This window comes from Macrobrachium nipponense, chromosome 10 (assembly GCF_015104395.2).
Source record: "Macrobrachium nipponense isolate FS-2020 chromosome 10, ASM1510439v2, whole genome shotgun sequence".
NCBI classification, from domain to species: Eukaryota; Metazoa; Arthropoda; class Malacostraca; order Decapoda; family Palaemonidae; genus Macrobrachium; species Macrobrachium nipponense.
This window is the reverse complement of record NC_087204.1, coordinates 95,701,708-95,724,780: the sequence shown is the minus strand read 5'-3', so window position 1 is coordinate 95,724,780 and position 23,073 is coordinate 95,701,708. Positions and strand designations below refer to the sequence as shown.

General features: G+C 37.7%; 1 protein-coding gene across 4 annotated transcripts in view; it reads right to left on the bottom strand.

The window, feature by feature from the left end:
• LOC135223772 (NACHT and WD repeat domain-containing protein 2-like) overlaps positions 1-23,073 on the bottom strand; it is a 108,271-nt gene that overhangs the window by 52,556 nt on the left and 32,642 nt on the right. For all 4 annotated transcript variants that reach the window (XM_064262543.1, XM_064262545.1, XM_064262546.1 and 1 more), the window contains exons 7-9: positions 13,253-13,478; positions 6,556-6,754; positions 3,130-3,369 (exon numbers count right to left, since the gene is read on the bottom strand). In XM_064262543.1, the coding sequence (XP_064118613.1) occupies positions 3,130-3,369; positions 6,556-6,754; positions 13,253-13,478 (665 nt within the window). The remainder of the gene's footprint in view (positions 1-3,129; positions 3,370-6,555; positions 6,755-13,252; positions 13,479-23,073) is intronic.

Genomic DNA, 23,073 nt, shown 5'->3' with positions numbered 1-23,073 from the left:
TGTTCATGGACGACATCAAACTGTATGGCAAGAGCATCAAGGAAATAGATACCCTAATCCAGACTGTAAGGATTGTATCTGGGGACATCAGGATGGAGTTTGGAATAGAAAAATGTGCCTTAGTCAACATACAAAAGGGCAAAGTAACAAGGACTGAAGGGATAAAGCTACCAGATGGGAACAACATCAAACACATAGATGAGACGGGATACAAACACCTGGGAATAATGGAAGGAGGGGATATAAAACATCAAGAGATGAAGGACACGATCAGGAAAGATTATATGCAGAGACTCAAGGCGATACTCAAGTCAAAACTCAACGCCGGAAATATGATAAAAGCCATAAACACATGGGCAGTGCCAGTAATCAGATACAGCGCAGGAATAGTGGAATGGACGAAGGCAGAACTTCGCAGCATAGACCAGAAAACGAGGAAACATATGACAATACACAAAGCACTACACCCAAGAGCAAATACGGACAGACTGTACATAACACCAAAGGAAGGAGGGAGGGGACTACTAAGCATAGAGGACTGCGTCAACATCGAGAACAGAGCACTGGGGCAATATATGAAGACCAGTGAAGACGAGGGGCTCAAGAGTGCATGGGAAGGACTGATAAAAGTAGACGAAGACCCAGAAATATACAGAGACAGGAGTAAGACAAGCAGAACAGAGGAATGGCATAACAAACCAATGCTCGGACAATACATGAGACAGACTAAAGAACTAGCCAGCGATGACACGTGGCAATGGCTACTGAGGGGATACTCAAGAAGGAAACTGAAGGAATGATAACAGCGGTACAAGATCAGGCCCTAAGAACCAGATATGTCCAAAGAACGATAGACGGAAATAACACCTCTCCCATATGTAGGAAGTGCAATACGAAAAATGACTAAAGAACTAGCCAGCGATGACACGTGGCAATGGCTACTGAGGGGATACTCAAGAAGGAAACTGAAGGAATGATAACAGCGGTACAAGATCAGGCCCTAAGAACCAGATATGTCCAAAGAACGATAGACGGAAATAACATCTCTCCCATAAGTAGGAAGTGCAATACGAAAAATGAAACCATAAACCACATAGCAAGTGAATGTCCGGCACTTGCACAGAACCAGTACAAAAAGAGGCATGATTCAGTAGCAAAAGGCCTCCACTGGAGCCTGTGCAAGAAACACCAGCTACCTTGCAATAATAAGTGGTACGAACACCAACCTGAAGGAGTGATAGAAAACGATCAGGCAAAGATCCTCTGGGACTATGGTATCAGAATAGATAGGGTGATACGTGCAAATAGACCAGACGTGACGTTGATTGACAAAATCAAGAAGAAAGTATCACTCATTGATGTCGCAATACCATGGGACACCAGAGTTGAAGAGAAAGAAAGGGAAAAAATGGATAAGTATCAAGACCTGAAAATAGAAATAAGAAGGATATGGGATATGCCAGTGGAAATCGTACCCATTATCATAGGTACACTAGGCACGATCCCAAGATCCCTGAAAAGGAATCTGGAAAAACTAGAGGCTGAAGTAGCTCCAGGACTCATGCAGAAGAGTGTGATCCTAGAAACGGCGCACATAGTAAGAAAAGTGATGGACTCCTAAGGAGGCAGGATGCAACCCAGAACCCAACACTATAAATACCACCCAGTCGAATTTGAGGACTGTGATAGAGCAAAAAAAAAAAAAAAAAAAAAAAAAAAAATAATAATAATAATAATAATAATAATAAGAAGAAGAAGAAGAAGAAGAAGAAAGCAAAAATAAAGAGAATCATAAAATGAGTGCAAGAGGCAAATCTGATCCCATCCCAACACCAAAAACAGTCTTGATTTCCACGAATTTCATAAATAACTACAGTACTAACTGGAAATACGAGAAAAATCTACTGTTCTAAATGTAACTATAGTTATTTTCCAGTTCCACCTCTATAGCGTTGTATGTCATCCTTAGCTTCTGGATCTCTTATTCTCGCTGTGCGACAACTCCAACTCCTTGGTTTTACTACAGTGTCCTCAGCGCTTTTGGCTTGACAGCTTGAATTCCAGACTGTAAAATGATTACATTTGATGACCTAGCCTACTACTGAAATGACCTAGGGACCTATTTTGACCTGACCGTTTACTGAGCCGACCCCATGCCAAACGTGATCTGATAACATTTGACCTGATTCACTATTGAACTAATCATACGACAAATCTGAAATTGATACACTTCTAAACTAACTTAATGGCATATCTTGACCAGATCTACTACTGAAATGACCTAGGAACCTATTTTGATCTGACCATTAACTGAGCCGACCCCATGCCAAACTTGTTCTGATACATTTGACCTGATTCACTATTGAACTAATCATACGACAAATCTGAAATTGATACAGTTCTAAACTAACTTGATGGCATATCTCGACTAGATCTGCAACTGAGTTGACCTGATGACAAACTGTGGCTTGATGCACTCCAAAACTTACTAAATGATTAAATACTTGCCTGACCCAGTGCATTACTGACCTCATACCCCCCAATTCTGACCCACTCCTGTACTTACCCAGTGACGTACCTTGACATCATCTTCTACAGAAACTGCTGAATAACATGCATTTTGACCACTACAGAGCTTAACTAATAACGTACATTGCGACCACTTCAGAACTTAACTAATAATGTACATTGCAACCACTACAGAACTTGACTAATAACGTACATTGTGACCACTACAGAACTTACCCAATAAACATATACATTGCGATGCATTGCAATCACTACAGAACTTAACTAATAACGTACATTGCGACCACTACAAAACTTACCCAATAACATATACATTGTGATACATTGCAACCACTACAAAACTTAAACCAGCAACATACATTGCGACCGCTAGAGAACTTAACTTATAACATACACTGCAACCACTACAGAACTTAGCCAACAACATACGTTGTGACCACTACAGAACTTACCCAAATAAACATACATTGTGACCACTACAGAACTTACCCAATAACATACATTGTGACCACTACAGAACTTACCCAATAACATACATTGTGACCACTACAGAACTTACCAAATAACATACATTGTGACCTGTTTCACTAACAAACTGACCTGATGACATATGGAGGTCAACAGCGCCGTCAGAGCCGTGGATTCTGGCGAGGTCCCCACGAACCGAATGACCAAGATGGGTTTGACATCGCCCAGCCAGATGAAGCAACTGGCTGCAATCTTCGACAGCAGGGAGGTCTTCCCACAGCCCCCGGCTCCGTGGAGCAGGAGGGGCGTTTGGGAAGGGCCCTTGATGTACTCCTCTGCTCTCTGCAGCTCCTCCTCGCGCCCGTAGAATACCTGAAGGACGGGTGGGCGGTTAGTGTGGTGTTATTTAGAGATTGGTATATAGACTGTTTCTTGACGTTCTTTCCAGTATGTTTATGTTTTTTTTTTTTGGGGGGGGGAGAAAGTGGTTAGTTCTCACATTTGGTACTATTTAACTTAGACATTGTTTTGCCATTAATCACAATACATACACACACACACACACAATATATATATATATATATATATGTGTGTGTGTGTGTGTGTGTGTGTGTGTAGAATCTACTGGTCATTTTTACCACATACATATGAAATTGTTATAGCCATAATAGCCTCTTAACTTCTCAAATACTTTGCTCTTTTTTGGATACGCTTGTCACTACATATATATATATATATATATATATATATATATATATATATATATATGTGTGTGTGTGTGTGTGTGTGTATGTATGTGTATATATATATATATATATATATATATATATATATAGTATATATAACATTTGCGTATTATATGTATATATGTAACACACACATATATGTATATGTGCATGTATGAATGTGCATTCTGCCCCTATAGCTTTTCTTTTAGTTGTAACCCAAAATGTTGTTTTGGAATGAAAATGCCAACAACAACACGCGAATATGCATACACACTTCATACCTGCTTTGTTGTTTTAACTTCTAACAACAACAAAGAAGGTTAGAATAACTCAACTCGTACTTTTATGAATGTCTCTGTGCGCAGATCTCTCCCCTGACGTCACCAATATGACTTTGTAGGAAAGTTCTACTTTGCTCACTTTTTTCCTCACTTCACCATTCTTTCTATGGGGCGTAGAAGATCCTTATAATTCCTTCTGGTAGAATGTTTATATATATATATATATATCTTAATATAACATACATATACATACATTATAACATATACAATATATACATATACATATACTATACATATACATACATATATATAGATCATATATATCATATACATATACATATATATATATATATATATATATATATATATATTATATATATACATATACCATACATATATATATATATATGTGTGTGTGTGTGTCACTTTATACTGAATTCACTGTACTTTCGATATGAAATTATATTTTTGGCTAAACACACACACACACACACACACACACACACACACATATATATATATATATTATATATATATATATATAATATATATATATATAAAATGTGTGTATGAGAAAATAATGTATCTATCCATAAAACGGAGGTATTAATAAAAACAAAATTAGAAGGACCACATAAATTTCTTTTATGGCACACAGAGAGAGAGAGAGAGAGAGAGAGAGAGAGAGAGAGAGAGAGAGAGAGAGAGATTCACCCGTCTGCTATCTTTAGCTTTGAATAAATTCTAGTCGTTTTCTGATTTGAAAATTAGTTACGAAAAAAAATCTTGATCTTTCGAGTAAGTAAAGCTAAATTATTTTCTGCCTCATAACGTTACGTCACGTTGTAACACTTAAATAGCCGGATGTGCCAACGCAGCGCTGCCAACTCAGGACCATCGGGAGCGGTCATTGCATGCTCTGACTTGCAAGAGCATTCCTCGACGTTTGGCTGCTGCCTCACAGTTCGATATAATCTCGATAAAAGCTCAGTTTTTAAAATAACATTCTCCTCGATGGGTAATCTGTAATGATTCTTTGTTTTCAATAGTACTACAAATTTGCCAATTCTCTAGGCCGAGGTATCGGTTCCCGCCGTTCGTTTGTTTCCCTCATTGCCACGTCATCTCAAGGGGGAAACTTTGTGCGTCTATTATTAGTAGTACTGGGGTTTGCCTTTGTGACGAGCTTTTCCCGGCGTTATGTGACTCAGTTCTCAAAATGTCAGGGTATAGTCCCTCCGTTTTTGTCTGTTCTCTGGTTCGTCATGCATCACGCGTACACATTACTACAAGAGGCTCTATTTTCTGCTTTGTGTTATGTTCATGTTTATATTTAATAATCACGACATAGTACGGTAGTCAACACCAGAAATTCAGATGGCCAAAACTCTTGCAGCTTTTTTTTTTTTATCGTAATGTGAACTCTGCTCATTGCCAAAGCACCACATACTATCATGCCAATTTGATGCGTTTCGATGTTTTAATTCTTATAGAATTTGTGCAGGATTGTTTTGCCAATTAATTTTTCAATCAAATTTAAATGAATGTCGTATAAATTATCTGAAAACATACTTTTGAATTCGGAACATTTACCATGACGTAGTTAGAAGTTTTAAACGTAACGCATGTACTGCATCGGTCAGAAATACATTAATGTAAGTACATAAAAACCTCAATAAAACCTATATGCTATAAAAATATCTTTGATATACTTTTAAGAAAGCCGTCTTTACATGGATTAGTCACACAGACTTTGCAAAAAATATTAAATGGTCCATATATATAAACCAAGCATATAATTAATATTTTGTTGGCGGATGGATATATACGTTATAATTGAGGGTTGATTAGTAATATATTTTCTAGAATGTGTGACTAAGTGAGAGGTGTGAAATTTAGAGATAATTGGGATGCATAGCGAAAATACGCAGGAAATTAAATAAACCCAAAGGGAATGATGTACAATTAATTATGCGCTTCTACCGCAAAATAAAAAAAATATTAATCGACTGATCTTCTCAATATATGATGACATTTTTACTTGAGTAAAGGCTTTAACATAAAGATAAAGAGTGATCCTCTTTACATTTCAAAATGGCACACAAGGAAATTAGATAAGTTATGCCAGTTCCTTTTGATCTAATGTGATTGATTGATAGGTTGGACTAACGAAGGACAGACGGATTTGTAAAAAAATAAAAATAAAAACTTTTAAAACATTGGAATGTAGAATGTCAGTAACTGTTTTCCTATATACGGTATTTCCCGTGGACTCCGTACGTTTTCTCGCTAACAGGAGTATCAAGATGGCGGCTCAATGTAAACACATCATTATTTATTCACACAGATCCTAAAGGGAATATGCTTCATCCAGAGACATTAATAAATATCAGCGATCTACCACAAACTCAAGATTAAAATCGCACCTGAACTAAGCACGTAGATCCTCGTGACGTCACGTAGACCCTTGCAAAGTTCCTCGTGACGTCACGCAAACCCTTGCAAAGTTCCTTGTGACCTCACATAGTCCCTGGCCAAGTTGTACTCACCATGACCGAATTCTTGCAGGCGTGGAGATGTTGCAGGATTTCGGTGACTATCTTGCCCTGGGCAGAATTGTCCTCCTTTCGCATTGCCCTGTCGAGGAGCTTCGTGATGCCCTTATAGAAGTGGGTACAGAATTCCTGGAGGTATTCTCCATGGGTCGGTTTGTCCAGCCCTTCGCGTCCTATCCATTCGACAGTGTACCTTGGTGATTAAGTCGAAACAGATATCTTAATCTTGCCAATTTTACCTTTCTATTTGTTCTTTCAAAAGTCTATGGTGATGCCACGTACTTTTGGAGAAATTAATTTCTTTATGCTATTTTCTTTTCAGTGAGTTATAGAACAGGTTATCAGAACGAATGAGTGAATTGAATATCACAACTTGAACCTCACAAAATAGACTAAATAAATACACACGAAAAAAAATCGTGTACTAATATAATTTTAGGGCCGGTTTCAACATGATCGCCAATTTGTTGGCAAATTACTGTAGCCACAAGCATAGAATTATAGTTCGCAGTGACGTGTTTTGGTGTCCTCATCAACATACCCTTATCGATACACAGCAGTAAAAATCAGTCAGTGTTGCCAAGTGTAGGGACATGTCCCTATGCCTAGGGACATTGGGACAAATATTTGAAACGTCGGGACGCCTAAATAAACTGTGGCAAACACGTAGGGACATTAGCTAAGCTTCCCAGCTTTATAATATATATATATATATATATATATATATATATATATATATATATATATATATATATATATATATATATTACAAGAATGCAAAATACCCTTTTAAAAGATATCTTGTGGCCTGCATTCTGATAGTGGTGATGAGAGAATTATACACTTTTTATCATACACATTCAAAATCGTGATGCCTATCACAGTTTTAGCAGTGTTTGCTCGCGTTTGGCTTCATACAAAACTAAACAATTCTTATAACAAATATGGGCACACACAAATTATGTTATGATTTTTACAAATGTTACACCAGACTCTGACCAATGCAAACCTGAATCAATAATTACTCTTTAACGTAGTCTGCTTCTGGAGCAAGGACATTTAATGCCTTTTTCACAGCTCTTCACTCTTCCAACATGACGATGCTGATCATAAAATCGTGCAAGGGGAAAGTAGGGTAGGGTAGGGTGGGGCGGGGGTGGCCTGCGGTGACGGCAGGTTGAACAATGCTCCCAACATGTCAGCAGAATTCGAATTTTTCGGTGGTCACCATTTCGTTCCTACTTGTTATAGGATACGGAGAGTGACGTCACGTTACCCCATGGTTACTGTGGAGACGGGTATGTTGACTAACCCTGACGAAGATCACGTGCAGTAACGATTACATCATACCATGATGATGATGATGATGATGATGATGATGATGATTATTATTATTATTGATGATTGCAGGTCCACAATAATATCGCATGTGAAGTATAAAGTCTTTAACAATAAGAGCTTTCGAACCTTGTACTAGGTTCATCTTCAGTACAAGGTTCGAAAGCTCTTATTATTAAAGACTTTATATTTCACATGCGATATTATTGTGGACCTGCAATCATTGTTATCATTTTCGACAGTGAAAATTGTGCCCATTATTATTATTATTATTCATCATTATTATTATTAAATTGGGAAAGTAAATCCCCAGTAGTATGCCTGTTTGATTATTACTGCTATTGTCAGTATTATGATCACTATAGTAGATTCACAATACCCGTGCATCTGATGTCTAGGCCAGTCCCTTACGACGCTCCTGATTGGCTAATCAACAGCCAATCAAGAGAGTCGTAAGGGACTGGCCTAGATAATAAATGCACGGTTGATGTGAATCTACGATATCTTTTATACTACTTTTGTATGTTGACTAAGGCACATTTTTCTATTCCAAACTCCATCCTGATGTCCCCAGATACAATCCTTACAGTCTGGATTAGGGTATCTATTTCTTTGATGCTCTTACCATACAGCTTGATGTCGTCCATGAACATCAGATGGTTAATTCTGTTGCCTCTTTTCTTGAGTTGGTACCCAGCATCCATCTTCTGCAGTACTTTTGTCATGGGAATCATGGCTACTACGAAGAGTAGTGGGGACAGTGAGTCGCCCTGGAAGATCCTTCTCCTGATATTAACCTCTGCTAGTCTTGTCCCAGAGCTTGTAAGTATTGTATTCCAGTTGCGCATTGTATTTTTGAGGAAGTTGATGGTGTTTTCCTCTGCCCCATATATTTTCAGGCATTCTATTAGCCATGTGTGTGGTATCATGTCGAAGGCTTTCTTATAGTCTATCCATGCCATGCTTAGGTTGGTTTTCCTTCTCTTACTGTTCTTCATTATCATTTTGTCTATCAGGAGCTGGTCTTTTGTGCCCCTACATTTCCTTCTGCAGCCTTTCTGTTGGTGGGGGATGGTGTTTGTATCCTCTAGGTAGTTCTATAGCCTTTCGCTGATGATAACTGTTAGTAACTTCCACATTATTGGTTGGCAGGTGATAGGCCTGTGGTTACTGGCTATATTTCCCTTACTCTTGTCTTTCTGGACTAAAGATGTTCTTCCTGTGGTCATCCATTTGGGCGCATGGTGATTTGTGATACAATGCTGGAGTTGTTCTGCTATTCTTGGGTGTAGGGCCTTGAAGTTTTTGAGCCAGTATCCGTGGACTTCATCGGGACCTGGGGCTTTCCAGTTTGGCATTTCCTTTACCTGGTATCTGAGTGTGTCTGTCGTGATGTCAGTCAATCTTTGTTTTATTCTCTCTGTTTCTTCTGCCTTCACTTCCTGGAGCCATGTTGCATGTTTGTTATGTGATACCGGATTGCTCCATGTTTTCCCAGAGTCTCTTACTTGGTTCGGCTTGAGGAATTTCTTGGTGGTTGTCTTCCCCTCTTAGTTGACTGTATAGTCTTTTCTGGTTGGTTCCGAATAGTTTGTTTTGTTGGTATCCCTTATTCCTGTTCATGTATCGTTGGATCTTATGTACTTTGGCCTTAAGCCTCTGTTTTACATCTTCTATTGTGTTGTTTAGTCCCCTCTCGTGTACTTTGTATTTCTCGTTCAGTTCCTCCCTTGTTTTCTTGCCTCTTAGCCTTTTTTCTGCCATCTCTTTCAGTTTACTCAAGTCAGATCTCATCACCATGATTTGCTTTTCCAGGCGCCTTTTCCAAGGCGGTTGCTGTTTTGGTTTCTGTTGGGTTGGTTGTGCTGGTGGTGTTGGTGTTCGAATCCCCATCAGTTCTGCTACTAATCTTGCTCCTGCATATGTCAAGTTATTTGTTTCTGTGATACTGGTGGTGTGTATTAGTCTCATTATTTCATTGACCTCACTTGTTTTCTCCCTTAATTTCTTGGTGTTGTAGGCTTTCATGGTGGGGATCTTTGTTTTCTTTGTATCCGGCTTCATCCATTGTCTGATCTTTTCTACCCATTCCGTCCTGTCTGTTACTTCGTCGGTGTTTCTTCTTGTGTCGTTGTTTGATACCTCATCATCCCTGTCGTCTTCTATTATTATTATTATTATTATTATTATTATTATTATTAAAATACACAGCAGAGAGCTTCCGATGACCTGCACGGTTTTCCTTGTCATCAAGAGCTTTCTGCTGCTGGATATATTTCAAGAAACAAAACAGGCATACTACTGTGGATTTACTTACCCATATTATTGACTCATGCGATTATGAGTTTTTTTTTAATATTATTATTATTATTATTATTATTATTCAGAAGGTTAACCCCTATTCATATGGAGCAAGCCCACAGGACCTACTGACTTGAAATTCAACCTTCCAAAGACTATGGTGTTTAGTTCAAAGAAATTACAGAAGGTGAAAGGAACTGCAGAAAGGAGAGATCAGTTATTAGAAATAAAAAAAAATTATTAAATAATTAAACACATTAGCAGACAAAGATATAAATAATTCTCAGAATACAAGGTGAATTGCTTTAAGGCAATAATGCATTGTATCTTGGCTTGAACCTTAGAGGCTCTATTTGCACAGCACTCTTGGGACCTCAGATGAAATTTATACAGAACTGAACGATGCTTGATTAAACATACCTCCGTTGACGAAATCATGGCAGGATGAATTGAATCCAGCTATTTTCAAGTGATTACAGAGATGACGTAAAGCGGTTTAAGCCGGATTTTGCTCATTTCCGTTAGTTTAGTCCAAGGCTGTTTTTTTTTTTTTTTTTTTTTTTTTTTTTTTTTTTTTTTTTTTTTTTTTTTTTTTTTTTTTTTTTTTTCCTGCAATTGCTTGTTCCGGTTAAGTACACGCAACATGGATTGAGTTTCGAGTTTCAACGCCCATAGACATTCTATATCACGTACGCTTCTCGTATTGCTTTGATGTCAGCCTTTTACTGCTTGCTTATTGTCTCTCTTTTCTATATTTTTTTTATATCCTCAGCCGAAAACCCTAAATTATGGACCGAGTCAACAGAGTATGATAAACCCAAGATGGCTCCTAAGGAAGGTCAGCCTGCAGCAAGTGACAAGTTATAGGAAAGGGTAATAAATAAATAAACATGAGGGAATTAGAATCAAAATAATACGGGAGGTCAGCAGGGGCCAGCAGTAATAATAGTAATAATAGTTCAGGGTAATTACGCATATCGTAATCCAAGATACACACAGTTGTAAAAAAAAAATATTTACTGGATGCTAAATGCTGTACAGTTTCTTTGAAACAGTTCGTGCACAAAGATATTCATATACATTTGAAACATGGATGAGTATACAAAAATAATCTCACGCTTATAGTAGTGTACATATAAGCATGTACACTACAGTGGATGACATTGAGTCGGGAAAATAACTGCTTTTTACACGACGAAAAAAAATGCATGTCGGCCATTTTTTTTTTTATTGAAGAACCAATTCAAGTTAGTGAGATCTAGATAGCTCTCTTGGTTACGCATTGCTAAATTATCAAAAATATCAGCCATGAAAAATGAAAACCACCCAAAAACAAAGCATGTCATATTGAAAGCGCTAATTTTTTTGACCGCGTAGACTTCTAAAGCACTGTTTAATGCAGCAGAGATGCCGCAAATAAGTTCAATCTCCCGCTCTCAGTATTTGTGATAATTTACCTTTCTGTTCAACTTGAGTTTGAAAAGTCCTAGGTTTTTCACCCTAACCCCTATTTACCTGTGATAATTAGCGGGTTCTACGTATTTACCTGCGGTAATAAGTGGATCCGGTCTATCTATTTATGGCGTTTAGTGAGTTCTACTTGCCTGTGGTAATTAATGGGTTTTATCTATTTACCTGTGGCACTGTAGTAATTAGTGGCCTCTCCTTTTTACCTGTGGTTATGAGTGGCCCCTGTCTATTTACCTGGGGTAATTAGTGGCCTCTGTCTATTCACCTGTGGTGATTAGTGGTCCTGTCTATTTACCTGGGGTAATTAGTGAGTTTTATGTATTAACCTGGGGTAATTAGTCGGTTTTATCTATTTACCTGTGATATGGCCTTTTCTGTTTACCTGTGGTAATGAATAGCCCATATCTATTTACAAGTGGTAATTAGTGCTCATACCTATTTACCTGTGGTAATTAGTAGCCCATTTATATGTGGTAATTGGTGGCCTCTAATTTACCTGTGGTAATAAGTGGCTATTATCTACTTACCTGTGGTAATTAGTGGGTTTCTGTCTATTTACCTGTGGTCATTAGTGAGTTGTGTCTATTTTAATACAGTAATTAGTGGGTTTCTGTCTATTTATCAGTGGTAATTAGAGGGTTTCTGTCTATTTATCAGTGGTAATTAGAGGGTTTCTGTCTATTTATCAGTGGTAATTAGAGGGTTTCTGTCTATTTATCAGTGGTAATTAGAGGGTTTCTGTCTATTTATCAGTGGTAATTAGAGGGTTTCTGTCGATTTACCTGTGGTCATTAGTGGGTTTATGTCTATTTACCTGTGGTAATGAGTAAATTTCTATTTACCTATGGTAATTAGTGGGTTTCTATTTACCTATGGTAATTAGTGGGTCCTGTCTATTTACCTGCGGCAATTAGTGGGTTCTGTCTATTTATCAGTGGTAATTAATGGGTATTGTCTACATGTGGTAATTAGTGGGGTTCTGTCTATTTACCTGTGGTCATTAGTGGGTTTATGTCTATTTACCTGTGGTAATTAGTAAATTTCTGTCTATTTACCTGTGGTCATTAGTGGGTTTCTATTTACCTATGGTAATTAATGGGTCCTGTCTATTTACCTGCGGCAATTAGTGGGTTCTGTCTATTTACCTGTAGTAATTAGTGGGTTCTGTCCATTTACCTGTGACAATTAGTGGGTTATGTATATTTACCATTGGTAATTAAAGGGTATTGTCTACCTGTAGTCATTAGTGGGTTTATGTCTTTTTACCTGTGGTAATTAGAAAATTTCGGTCTATTTACCTGTGGTCATTAGTGGGTTTATGTCTTTTTACCTGTGGTAATTAGAAAATTTCGGTCTATTTACCTGTGGTCATAGTGGGTTATGTCTTTTTACCTGTGGTAATTAGAAAATTTCGGTCTATTTACCTGTGGTCATTAGTGGGTTTATGTCTTTTTACCTGTGGTAATTAGAAAATTTCGGTCTATTTACCTGTGGTCATTAGTGGGTTTATGTCTTTTTACCTGTGGTAATTAGTGGGTGCTGTCCATTTATTTGTGGCAATTAGAGGGTTCTGTCCATTTACCTGTGGTAATTAGTGGGTTCTATCCTGGCAGGTAACCGAACGTCCCTCAGGTCGGAAAGGAGCTTCATGGCTTCCCCGTCAATCTGACGGTTGACGATGTCGATGAAGTTGGACGCCCTCCGGAGGTTCTGCAGGTTGATGTTGTTGATGTACCTGACGAGGGCCAAGGTGTGGTTCTTCGTGTTGGGGACCGTCAGGATGCCGTTGATGACCTCACGCTCCGTCACTGCCGCGGAGAGAAGAAAATGAAGGGGTTTGAGGTGGAGGATATACAAGGTCGATTGAAGGGATACAATCGGAAAGAGAGGATAACGTTCGAGGTAGGAGGATATACAAGGTCGATTGAAGGGATACAATCGGAAAGAGAGGATAACGTTCGAGGTAGAGGATCATTTTAAAAGTGAGAGAGAGAGAGAGAGAGAGAGAGAGAGAGAGAGAGAGAGAGAGAGAGAGAGAGAGAGAGAGAGAGAGAGGTAAGTGTCGAATGAGAGGATAAAACTTGAGAGAGCGGATCAAAATTTTAGGAGATCAAATTTAAGAGAGAGAGAGAGGATAAAGTTTGAGGTAGAGAATAGTTTATAGACTGAGAGAGAAAAGGCTAGAGCTGATAAAATTCGAGAGAAAGGGTTAAATTTTAGAGAGAGAGAGAGAGAGAGAGAGAGAGAGAGAGAGAGAGAGAGAGAGAGAGAGAGAGAGAGAGTACGAAGTTCGAAGAAGATGATATTGCCAACTGAGGGGATCAAATCTGGGACGGAAGATTAAATTTGGGAGGATAAAATCTGAGAGAGAGAGAGAGAGAGAGAGGAGAGAGAGAGAGAGAGAGAGAGAGAATATGATGTTTCGTGAGCTTAAGCAAGTTTGGTTGTTAGATCACACTGGAAGTTAAGAGCAGAGTTGGACGAAACGAACGTAAACAAATTTTAGGACAAGTCAAAAGTTCGTGAAAGACATTCACGCTAATGAAAAAAAAAATAAATAAATAAAAAAACACTAACAAAGACATGAACGTGGAGGCAAAATCAGTTCGCTCATGTTATTCAGTTTTTTTAAGACGAAATCACACAGCTAAGTCATCCACGAAATGAGAATGCAAAGTTCAGAAGTATCAGGAATGTATATATTTTTATTTAAGAATATCTTCAGTCAGTCACCCTAATGTTATGTATTAGTATATATATGATATATATATATATATATATATATATATAAATATATATATACAGTGTCCATAAAGTCCCAGTACCATTACAAGTATTTATTGCTCAGAATGTACTGGGACCTTAGGGACACCCTGTATGTATGTATGTATGTATGCATGTATATATATATATATATATATATATATATATATATATATATATATATATATATATTAAGGTATAAATGTCCTTTAATATCCAATTCGCTCGACCTCGGAATTAATACGTTTTCATTATGTTAACTATAAAAATTCCCCTTTTTTTTTTTCGTTTTTTTTTTTTTAATATTACATGAAAATATATTAATTCAGAGGTAGAGCGAATCGGATATTAAAGGACATTTGTAGCTTATTGCGTGTATATGAATCACGGTGATGTGATAGAAATTCACACACACACACACACACACACACACACACACACACACACACACACATATATATATATATATATAATATTATATATATATATATATATATATATATATATATGTATGTATACTATATAAAAATTAACGACGCAATTTCAAGATCAATCCAGAAAATGCTCTTATAATCCCTGGACTTACAGCGTCTTTATGGCCTCCAAAAATTACTCCTGATCTCATAAATACTTCGAACGTTGTCATTTGGAAGCACGCAAGCACGCTGAAATAAGTATACGAAAAGCCTGTTGCGAATATTTATTCCTTTTGTTCTTCGCATTCGTTTTCGTGTGAGGAATTACGCCAGCCATTAAAACATCACGAAACCTTAAGACGAGTATTACACAACCCAGGATAACGAAGAGGAAAATTCAAAAACAAAGGAATGCCATTGAGCGCTTCTGAACAATAACTGTAGATCTTCAAGGCGAGACCATTCACGCCCTTGCAATAAGACCTCTGAATGGCCGGTTTGCGTGCAAGAAGCCTTGGTTTAATCCGCGTATTTTAAACTCTACCTTGTGGAAGGTACTGGATCTACGTGAGGTGGGATTCTCGAGAGAGTACAGCGTTCGGTCGTTGGTTCCATGAACGGAATGCTAATTGGATAGATTCCAGTCAGCTTTTATTATCTTCTGTTTCTTTTCTTTTAATCTGACTTAATATCCGCAGCTGATATTCTAAACTAATCGTGACTGGTGGAAGTTCAAGCTGCCCAACACCAACCAGAGGTTACAATTCAGATGCATCGGCCTATCAGAAGCCACCTCGAATTTTCTATGATGTTGGCTGAGGATATCTGCCATCAGCTAAAAAAAAAACCTACTTTGTTTTGATTTCCAAAATGTACTGGGAACATATTATGTTTTTTAATTATTTTCTCACGAGTAGAAAAACGTGAGTTCATGTCATAAGACTACGCTACGTAAATAATAGGCTCATAAGTGTGCTGAAGCAGACCACTTTCATCTTAGTACCATGTAATTTAGCCTAGGTTAAAAATATTGAGCCAGTAAAAAAAAAGAATTTAATAATATCACGAAAATCAACACAGGTCATTTTCGGATGTAATTGACAGCTAGAGAGCAACTGCAGTGATAAGTGGTGTGGTCAGCCGGTTAAGTATGAGTCTAAACCGAGTCAAATCCGAAGATTTACTGATAATTCAGCCTCACACCAGGCGCCTTTCCTTACAATTTACTGCGGTTTTTTTTACAGTAATGACTCTCCTTGACAATAATTGGTGCTATATTCGACCGTGACCTTACTTTTCACAAAAAGGGGTAATGCTGGTGAGATTTGCTCAGCAGTGTATCCGCTTTAGATATTTTAGTTTTGCCATTATTGGAATACTGTCCAGGGGTTTGCATGTAAGGAGCACACCTCATTCTTATCGTAAAGACATAAATATTTGTACTGAGGTTAGTTTTGCTTGAATATACCACCGATCCAAACAACCTTCGTAAGATTTCTCGTTGAGCACTTTCCATAAGCTGCATTTCAAAGGGGAACTCTTTTGTTCCTTAACGTAGCATGAAGCACATTTTCTCAGGTAATTTTCTGTGTTGTGTCATCAGAATGTGTACCAAGTAGCCAATACTGGTCGACAGGACTTCAGGTGGCACATAGCTGCAATGATTGGCATCTTCGTTATGTCACTTTGCGGATGATGTGATGCTAAACACGATCCCCGACAGGAAATTTAGTTGAATCAATACAATGATGATATAATGAGTTGGAGTCAAGCATTAGACTAGTCCAGTAGCACATAATATCACGATAATGGCTAAAGCCTGGGAAACAAAGCAGTTACCTCCCTCACTTCTCCCATTTATTCATATAGGCCTGATGAATTCTGTCACAAACTTTGCGTAAAAGTTCGTTTACAAAAAATGTTCATAGACGCATACATACTCAAAATATTTTTAAATAATTTTATTAGTATCATCTCTTCTTCGTGCACTACTCGGCAAAAAATAATGCGTATCATTCTGAACATAAGCGATTTAAATTTTGCAACCATCATCGGCAACTTGATGCTCTTTCTGGAGCCGAGATGCCAAGGATTGCTAGAGAAAATGTATTCATCGTTAACCATCCTGAACAAGACTCTTATTTGAAAGTACGTAAAATTTTACGTGTACACACACCGAGCCCATAAATACTCTGAAATAGTTGGAAAAAATCTGACGATAACAGGTACTGACAATAAACGAAGCTACTTTGGCTAAGCGTCACCTCCGAGGTGCTATATAAAAATTAGTACTAAACATGACGAGAGCTCAATGGGACGCCGTGTTTAGTACCATCCCCTCGGGGATCAAAGTATGATATACACCCATTTCTATCTTGTGTGGTCTACAAATTATATCAATACACGACAACTTAGTGTTAAACACGGCGTCCCAACCACTAGTATAAAACTTTCCGGGCTTCACGAATCTGGTCGTGCACACCGTACCCCTATAAAGGCGCTCTGGAGTATATGTTTGATTTCTCTCTCCAATGTTGACAAAATGATAAGCGACCCCTTTCTCCAGTGTTATAAGGCCCTCCTTATCTCGAGATAAAACTGTCTGGCATTGCTACAAATGTTTTTTCTTTTTTCATTTTTAAATTATCGATGCTGTTGAAGACGTGGGTTATTTGATATTGCCGTTTTAGCACCAATGGAATTTAATGTTCTCGTCAACGTTGGTTTTTTTTTTTTTTCAACAGATGGTAATGGCACAAAAAGGCTAATATGTCTGTCCAGATGATATTACTTGCCATCGATACTTTTGACAGCCATACTGTTGTTGGTGATGTCTCTCCTTTCTGATGGTAAGATTGACGATTGCGATGGTAATGATAGCGAGTGGTGATAATGATACTCTGAATGCAGAGGTCATGTTAAACGAATGTGATAATGGAATCTCTGATACAGGCAATGTTCTAGTTGAATGTCTACTTCTGTAGTACCAATGCTTATAATTATTGTTCTCATTACTATAATCATAATCATAACTATCATAATAATAATACCCTAACAAGAGCAACAACGGCAGATAGAGCAACAATTATTACGTAATTTGTTTACGTAATAATATATTTGCTTACGTAAATAATATATTAGACAAGAAATGCCATTCGTATGTCGTAACAACTGTTAGAAACAGACGTAGAAATCTCTCAGAACAAGATGGATGGAATTCCCGAGAGAGAGAGAGAGAGAGAGAGAGGAGTCAGCAATGACACAGTAGCTTTGTGCAATCACGTAGGCTAAACAGCACGTCAGCCCCTTTTCATCCATAGCGTCATTAACGTACGGTTTACCTTGCAAGCACTCACATAGTTAAGCAGACACATGCCGTGTTATATTGAAAGGAAGACATTTGGGGTCGAGGAAGAAATACAAAGAAGAATTTATGTAAAAGTTATTGAACTTTATGTCATAGTCAAATACTATTGAACATGCAAAATTATAATAGCCACAAAGCCTAACTCTTAACTTCTAGATAAAGCAATTAATATTCTCTCGGCAACTAACGATTTAGATAACAATAAGTTACTACTCATGTTAACAATCAAATATATATAAAAAAACAGCAGCAACAGAAGAAAGAAAACAGAAAAAGAAAGTTAAAGAAGGCACATAAAATAAAAGCCAAGAATTTCCAAACGAAAGAGATTTAAGAAAACTTTAAAAGAGAGGTAAAGAAGAGACAGAATAAATTATGTCACAATTTCAAGAGAAACGAAAAATGGAAGACTACAAAAAAAATAAAGAGAGAGAGAGAGAGAGAGAGAGAGAGAGAGAGAGAGGTGAATCAATAGTCTTAATCCTAGCAGCTGGTTAGAGGTATGCGTGCGTGACCGCCAAGCGACGGGAGCCCTGAAGACCTACAGACCGAAAAAGGAAGAAGACCCCCATCACTCTCGCCCCCCCCCCAACCCCCAACACCCCCTAACCGGAACTATCCACCAACCCTAGCCCCGTGGGTCCACTGCACACGAGCGTACCCATATCCACCTGACAGGTGATAGCTGAAACGCTAAGTATAGACTTAATGTATCCGTGTTTAGGCTAGTGGATATATTTGCCCTTTCACGAATGATACGCGTTTATAGTTATTGTTGTTTTATGGTGATTAGGTAATAGCTCACGAATACAGTTGGTTGATTTTGGTTAGGAAAATATCTGGTACGGAATACGAGCTAGAACAGTTACAGACGCAGCTTATCAATTTCAATGATGTTAAAGGAACAATGAATATCAATAAATTTATGCAAAAATTGAGAGGAAATGAAAACAAATAATTAGTTCTATCTCTCTCTCTCTCTCTACTCTCTCTCTCCTCTCTCAACAGATAACAGGACGTGTTTATATATACTATATCTATATCTATATAGATATATATATATATATATATATATATATATATAGGATATATGTATAGTATATATATATATATATATATATATATATATAAGGAATATATATATATATATATTTTTTAGCACACACACACGCACACACACACACACACATAATATATATCTATATATATACATATATATATATATATATATATATATATATATATATATTACATATAGATATATGCATATATATATACATATATATATAGATATATACATATAGATATATGCATATATATATACATATATATATGTATATAATATATATATATATATAATATATTATATATACTATTATATAACCGCAACTTACTGCCTCAACTCGCTCGCATATTCGACTCCCATTACTTCAAAAGTAAAGCAAGAGGATTTACCGCCGATCTCCCCTCGGGGTAATACACCTCAGATCCTAATCAGCTTAACAGTCAGAAAGCGAAGAAGGACCCGAGGTTATCGGATGATTGAGGCTCGGAAGACACATCGTGCGAAATTCAATTACGGGTATTTTCGTGATTTGTGGTGTATGAAATACAGGGAAATGCGGTCATCGGGACACATTGTATACGAGTCTGTTTATGTTAAGACGCGTATTTTACTATGCGATGTTATAATAAGTTTAAGTAAGATATTTGAGAATCAACAGTAAACTAAACTATGCTCTGTTTTTTTTTTTCCATCTCTCCACCCGCCTGTGGTGTTTGCGTATGGTAACACTGCGTCCCGGGCTTTAGATAGGTTCGCTATGTGTAAGTTTTTGGTAAATAAAAGGATATCTTTGTGTACATTTGCAACTGAAAAGTGTTTTAATAATGTACTGTATGCGAATTACACCGTTAATATTCGAAATAGGATATTGTTATTATTGTTGAATGTAAGCTGAATGTAACTATCTAAAGCCGGGACGCAGTGTTACCATATGCAAACACCACAGGCGGATGGACAGATGGAAAAAAAAACCGATCATAGGTGGTTTATGCAGTTGTCAGATTTCAATTTACGTTACATATTTGACTTTCGATTAAAAATAAAAACATTCAATTTTACATCAAAAACTTAACAAATCTAAATTGTAATCTGAATTCTAGATCAAAATTGAATTCGGAGGTTATCTATGAAAATCTTAGGTCAAAATTTATGATTGAAAGCGGATTCCTTGAATTCTTGATTGTTTTCAATCAATTGGCAACGACCCTGGTTATCAAATCCATAAAAATAAGCAGCAGATATTTTGTAAGGGCAAGAAAAAAAAAAGTAAAATTGAGAGTATATATAACATTTCATGTCACACACACATACACAAACTCACACACACACACGCATATATATATATAGAATCATATATATATATATATGTGTGTGTGTGTGTGTGTGTGTGTGTGTGTGTGTGTGTGCGTGTGTGACATAAAATTTTATATACACTCAATTTTACTTTTTTTTCTTCTTACCCTTACAAAATATCTGCTGCTTATTTTTATGGATTTGATAACCAGGGTCGTTGTCAATTGATTGAAAATAATAAGAAAGCCAAGCAATATGCTTTTCAATCATATATATATATATATATATATAATATATATATATATATATATATATATATATATATATATATATACACAAGGCTGCAATTCAGAAAACGAATTTAAAACATGACGAACAGACTGCGTGATTGCATCTGAATAAATACAACGCGAATGAAGGAATGTGGCGATTATTCATCTTCGAAAGGAGAAAGGAATAAGGACTAAGAAGTAACATCTGAATAAACGAACCCAGATGAAGGAGTGAGAAGTTCGAACCTCATCACTAACCCTCGTCAGACCTGAGCTGCTTCTAATCCCATACACGTAAACAACGGGTTAAGCAATGAAATGGGACTATAGTTCCGTGGGAGCCTGCGTGACAACTAGAGGAATCCATTTGGCGGCAATAAATTCCGTATTGTCGGCTAAGCGGATTTCGCTCTGCAGGATAAATTACTTTGAGTAAGAGGAATGTGGCGTGAAACTAGGCCGGAAAGAATGACCTGGACTTACAGGCAGAGGCAGAAAAGGTCAGCTGAATTACCTAAGAGAGAGCCAGAGAGAGAGAGTTTACATGAATCGGTCAGCTGAATAGAGAGAGAGAGAGAGAGAGAGAGAGAGAGAGAGAGAGAGTTTACATGAATCGGTCAGCTGAATAGAGGGGGAGAGAGAGAGAGAGAGAGAGAGAGAGGAGAGAGAGAGAGAGAAGAGTTACATGAATTGGTCAGCTGAATATAGACAGAGAGAGAGAGAGAGAGAGTTTTACATGAATTCGGGTCAGCTGAAGAGAGGAGAGAGAGAGAAGAGGAAGAGGAAGAGAGAGAACGAAGACTGAGATGTGAGGAGAGAGAGAGGAGAGAAGAGAGAGTTTACATGAATCGGTTTAGGGAGGAGGAGAAGAAGAGAGAGAGAGAGGAGTTTACATGAATCGTTCAGCTGAAGAGAGAGAGAGAGAGAGACGGAGGAGAGAGGGATGAGAGGAGAGTTTACACGAATCGGTCAAGCTGAATTAGAGGAGAAGAGAGAGAGAAGAGAGATGGGGGGGGGGGGGGTTGGGGGGGGGGGGGTTTGTTTGACCTAGCAAGGTTTCTCAGAAAGCCAATCGTTCAGGCTGATCCGAGATAGAAAGAGAGAGTTGCCAGCTCTAGCCAAGTTCCTTGCGTGAATCTGTCAGCTGATCCGAGAGAGAGAGTGAGAGTGCCAGCTCTAGCACAGTTCCTTGCGTGAATCTGTCAGCTGAACAGAAAGAGAGAGTGAGAGACATAAACATGCCTCTAACAAGAACAGAAAGACAAAAAGAGAGAGAAAAATGTCTGCCAAGAGAGAGAGAGAGAGAGAGAGAGAGAGAGAGAGAGAGAGAGAGTTTGCGTGAACCCTAGCACTGTCCCTGCATGAATCGGTATCAGAGGGTGAAATTGCCCTGTAATATCACATAATCATGCCACATCGTTCAGTGTATGCGACCTTGCCTTAGCACAGAGTGACCCCTTTTGTTCTCCGAAAGTGGCCTACATATTTTTTCGAGATGACCAAGACTAATCGCACTTGTTTGTAAAGCAAGTGTGCGTGAATCCATGCTTTGAAAATTTACCAACATGTCAACAAGAGATACCTAGTGACATTGTTGAGAGTGTTCTGTAAAAACAAAAGGGTGCAAAAACGCGATCTACCTTTCAAAATATCAGTAAATCCACCTTCGTCTCAATAGTTTTTTGTTTACCTTATTGAGAAAACACTTATAGGGGCTACTCAGATTTAAATAAATAAATAATTACGGAATAAGTAAGTTTCTCGTTGGACGCGTCGGTTACGTGCTCGACTACCGATCCCAGGATCCGGGTTCGATTCCCCGTTCTGCCAACAAGGAATCAAAGGAATTTATTGCTGATGGTAGAAATTCATTTCTCGGTGTGGTTCGGATCCCACAACAATCTGTAGGTCCCCTTGCTTAATTAACCAATTGGTTCCTAGCCACGTAAAAATATCTAATCCTTCGGGCCAGCCCTAGGAGACCTGTTAATCAGTTCAGTGGTCTGTTAAAACTAAAATATACTTATCTTAACGAAATCAATCGTCTTAATTATAGAAAGTTGCTATTGACTGGGGTGGCTTTGGCTTTATGCCAGCATGGGCTCCTGCTTATAGAGCAGCACGAAATATGTAAAAGCCGTTGTTCCCGTTGCTGAATAACCACTGGTTCCATGCAACGTAAAAACACCATACAAACAAACGTTAGAAACGTTTGCTGACTAACAG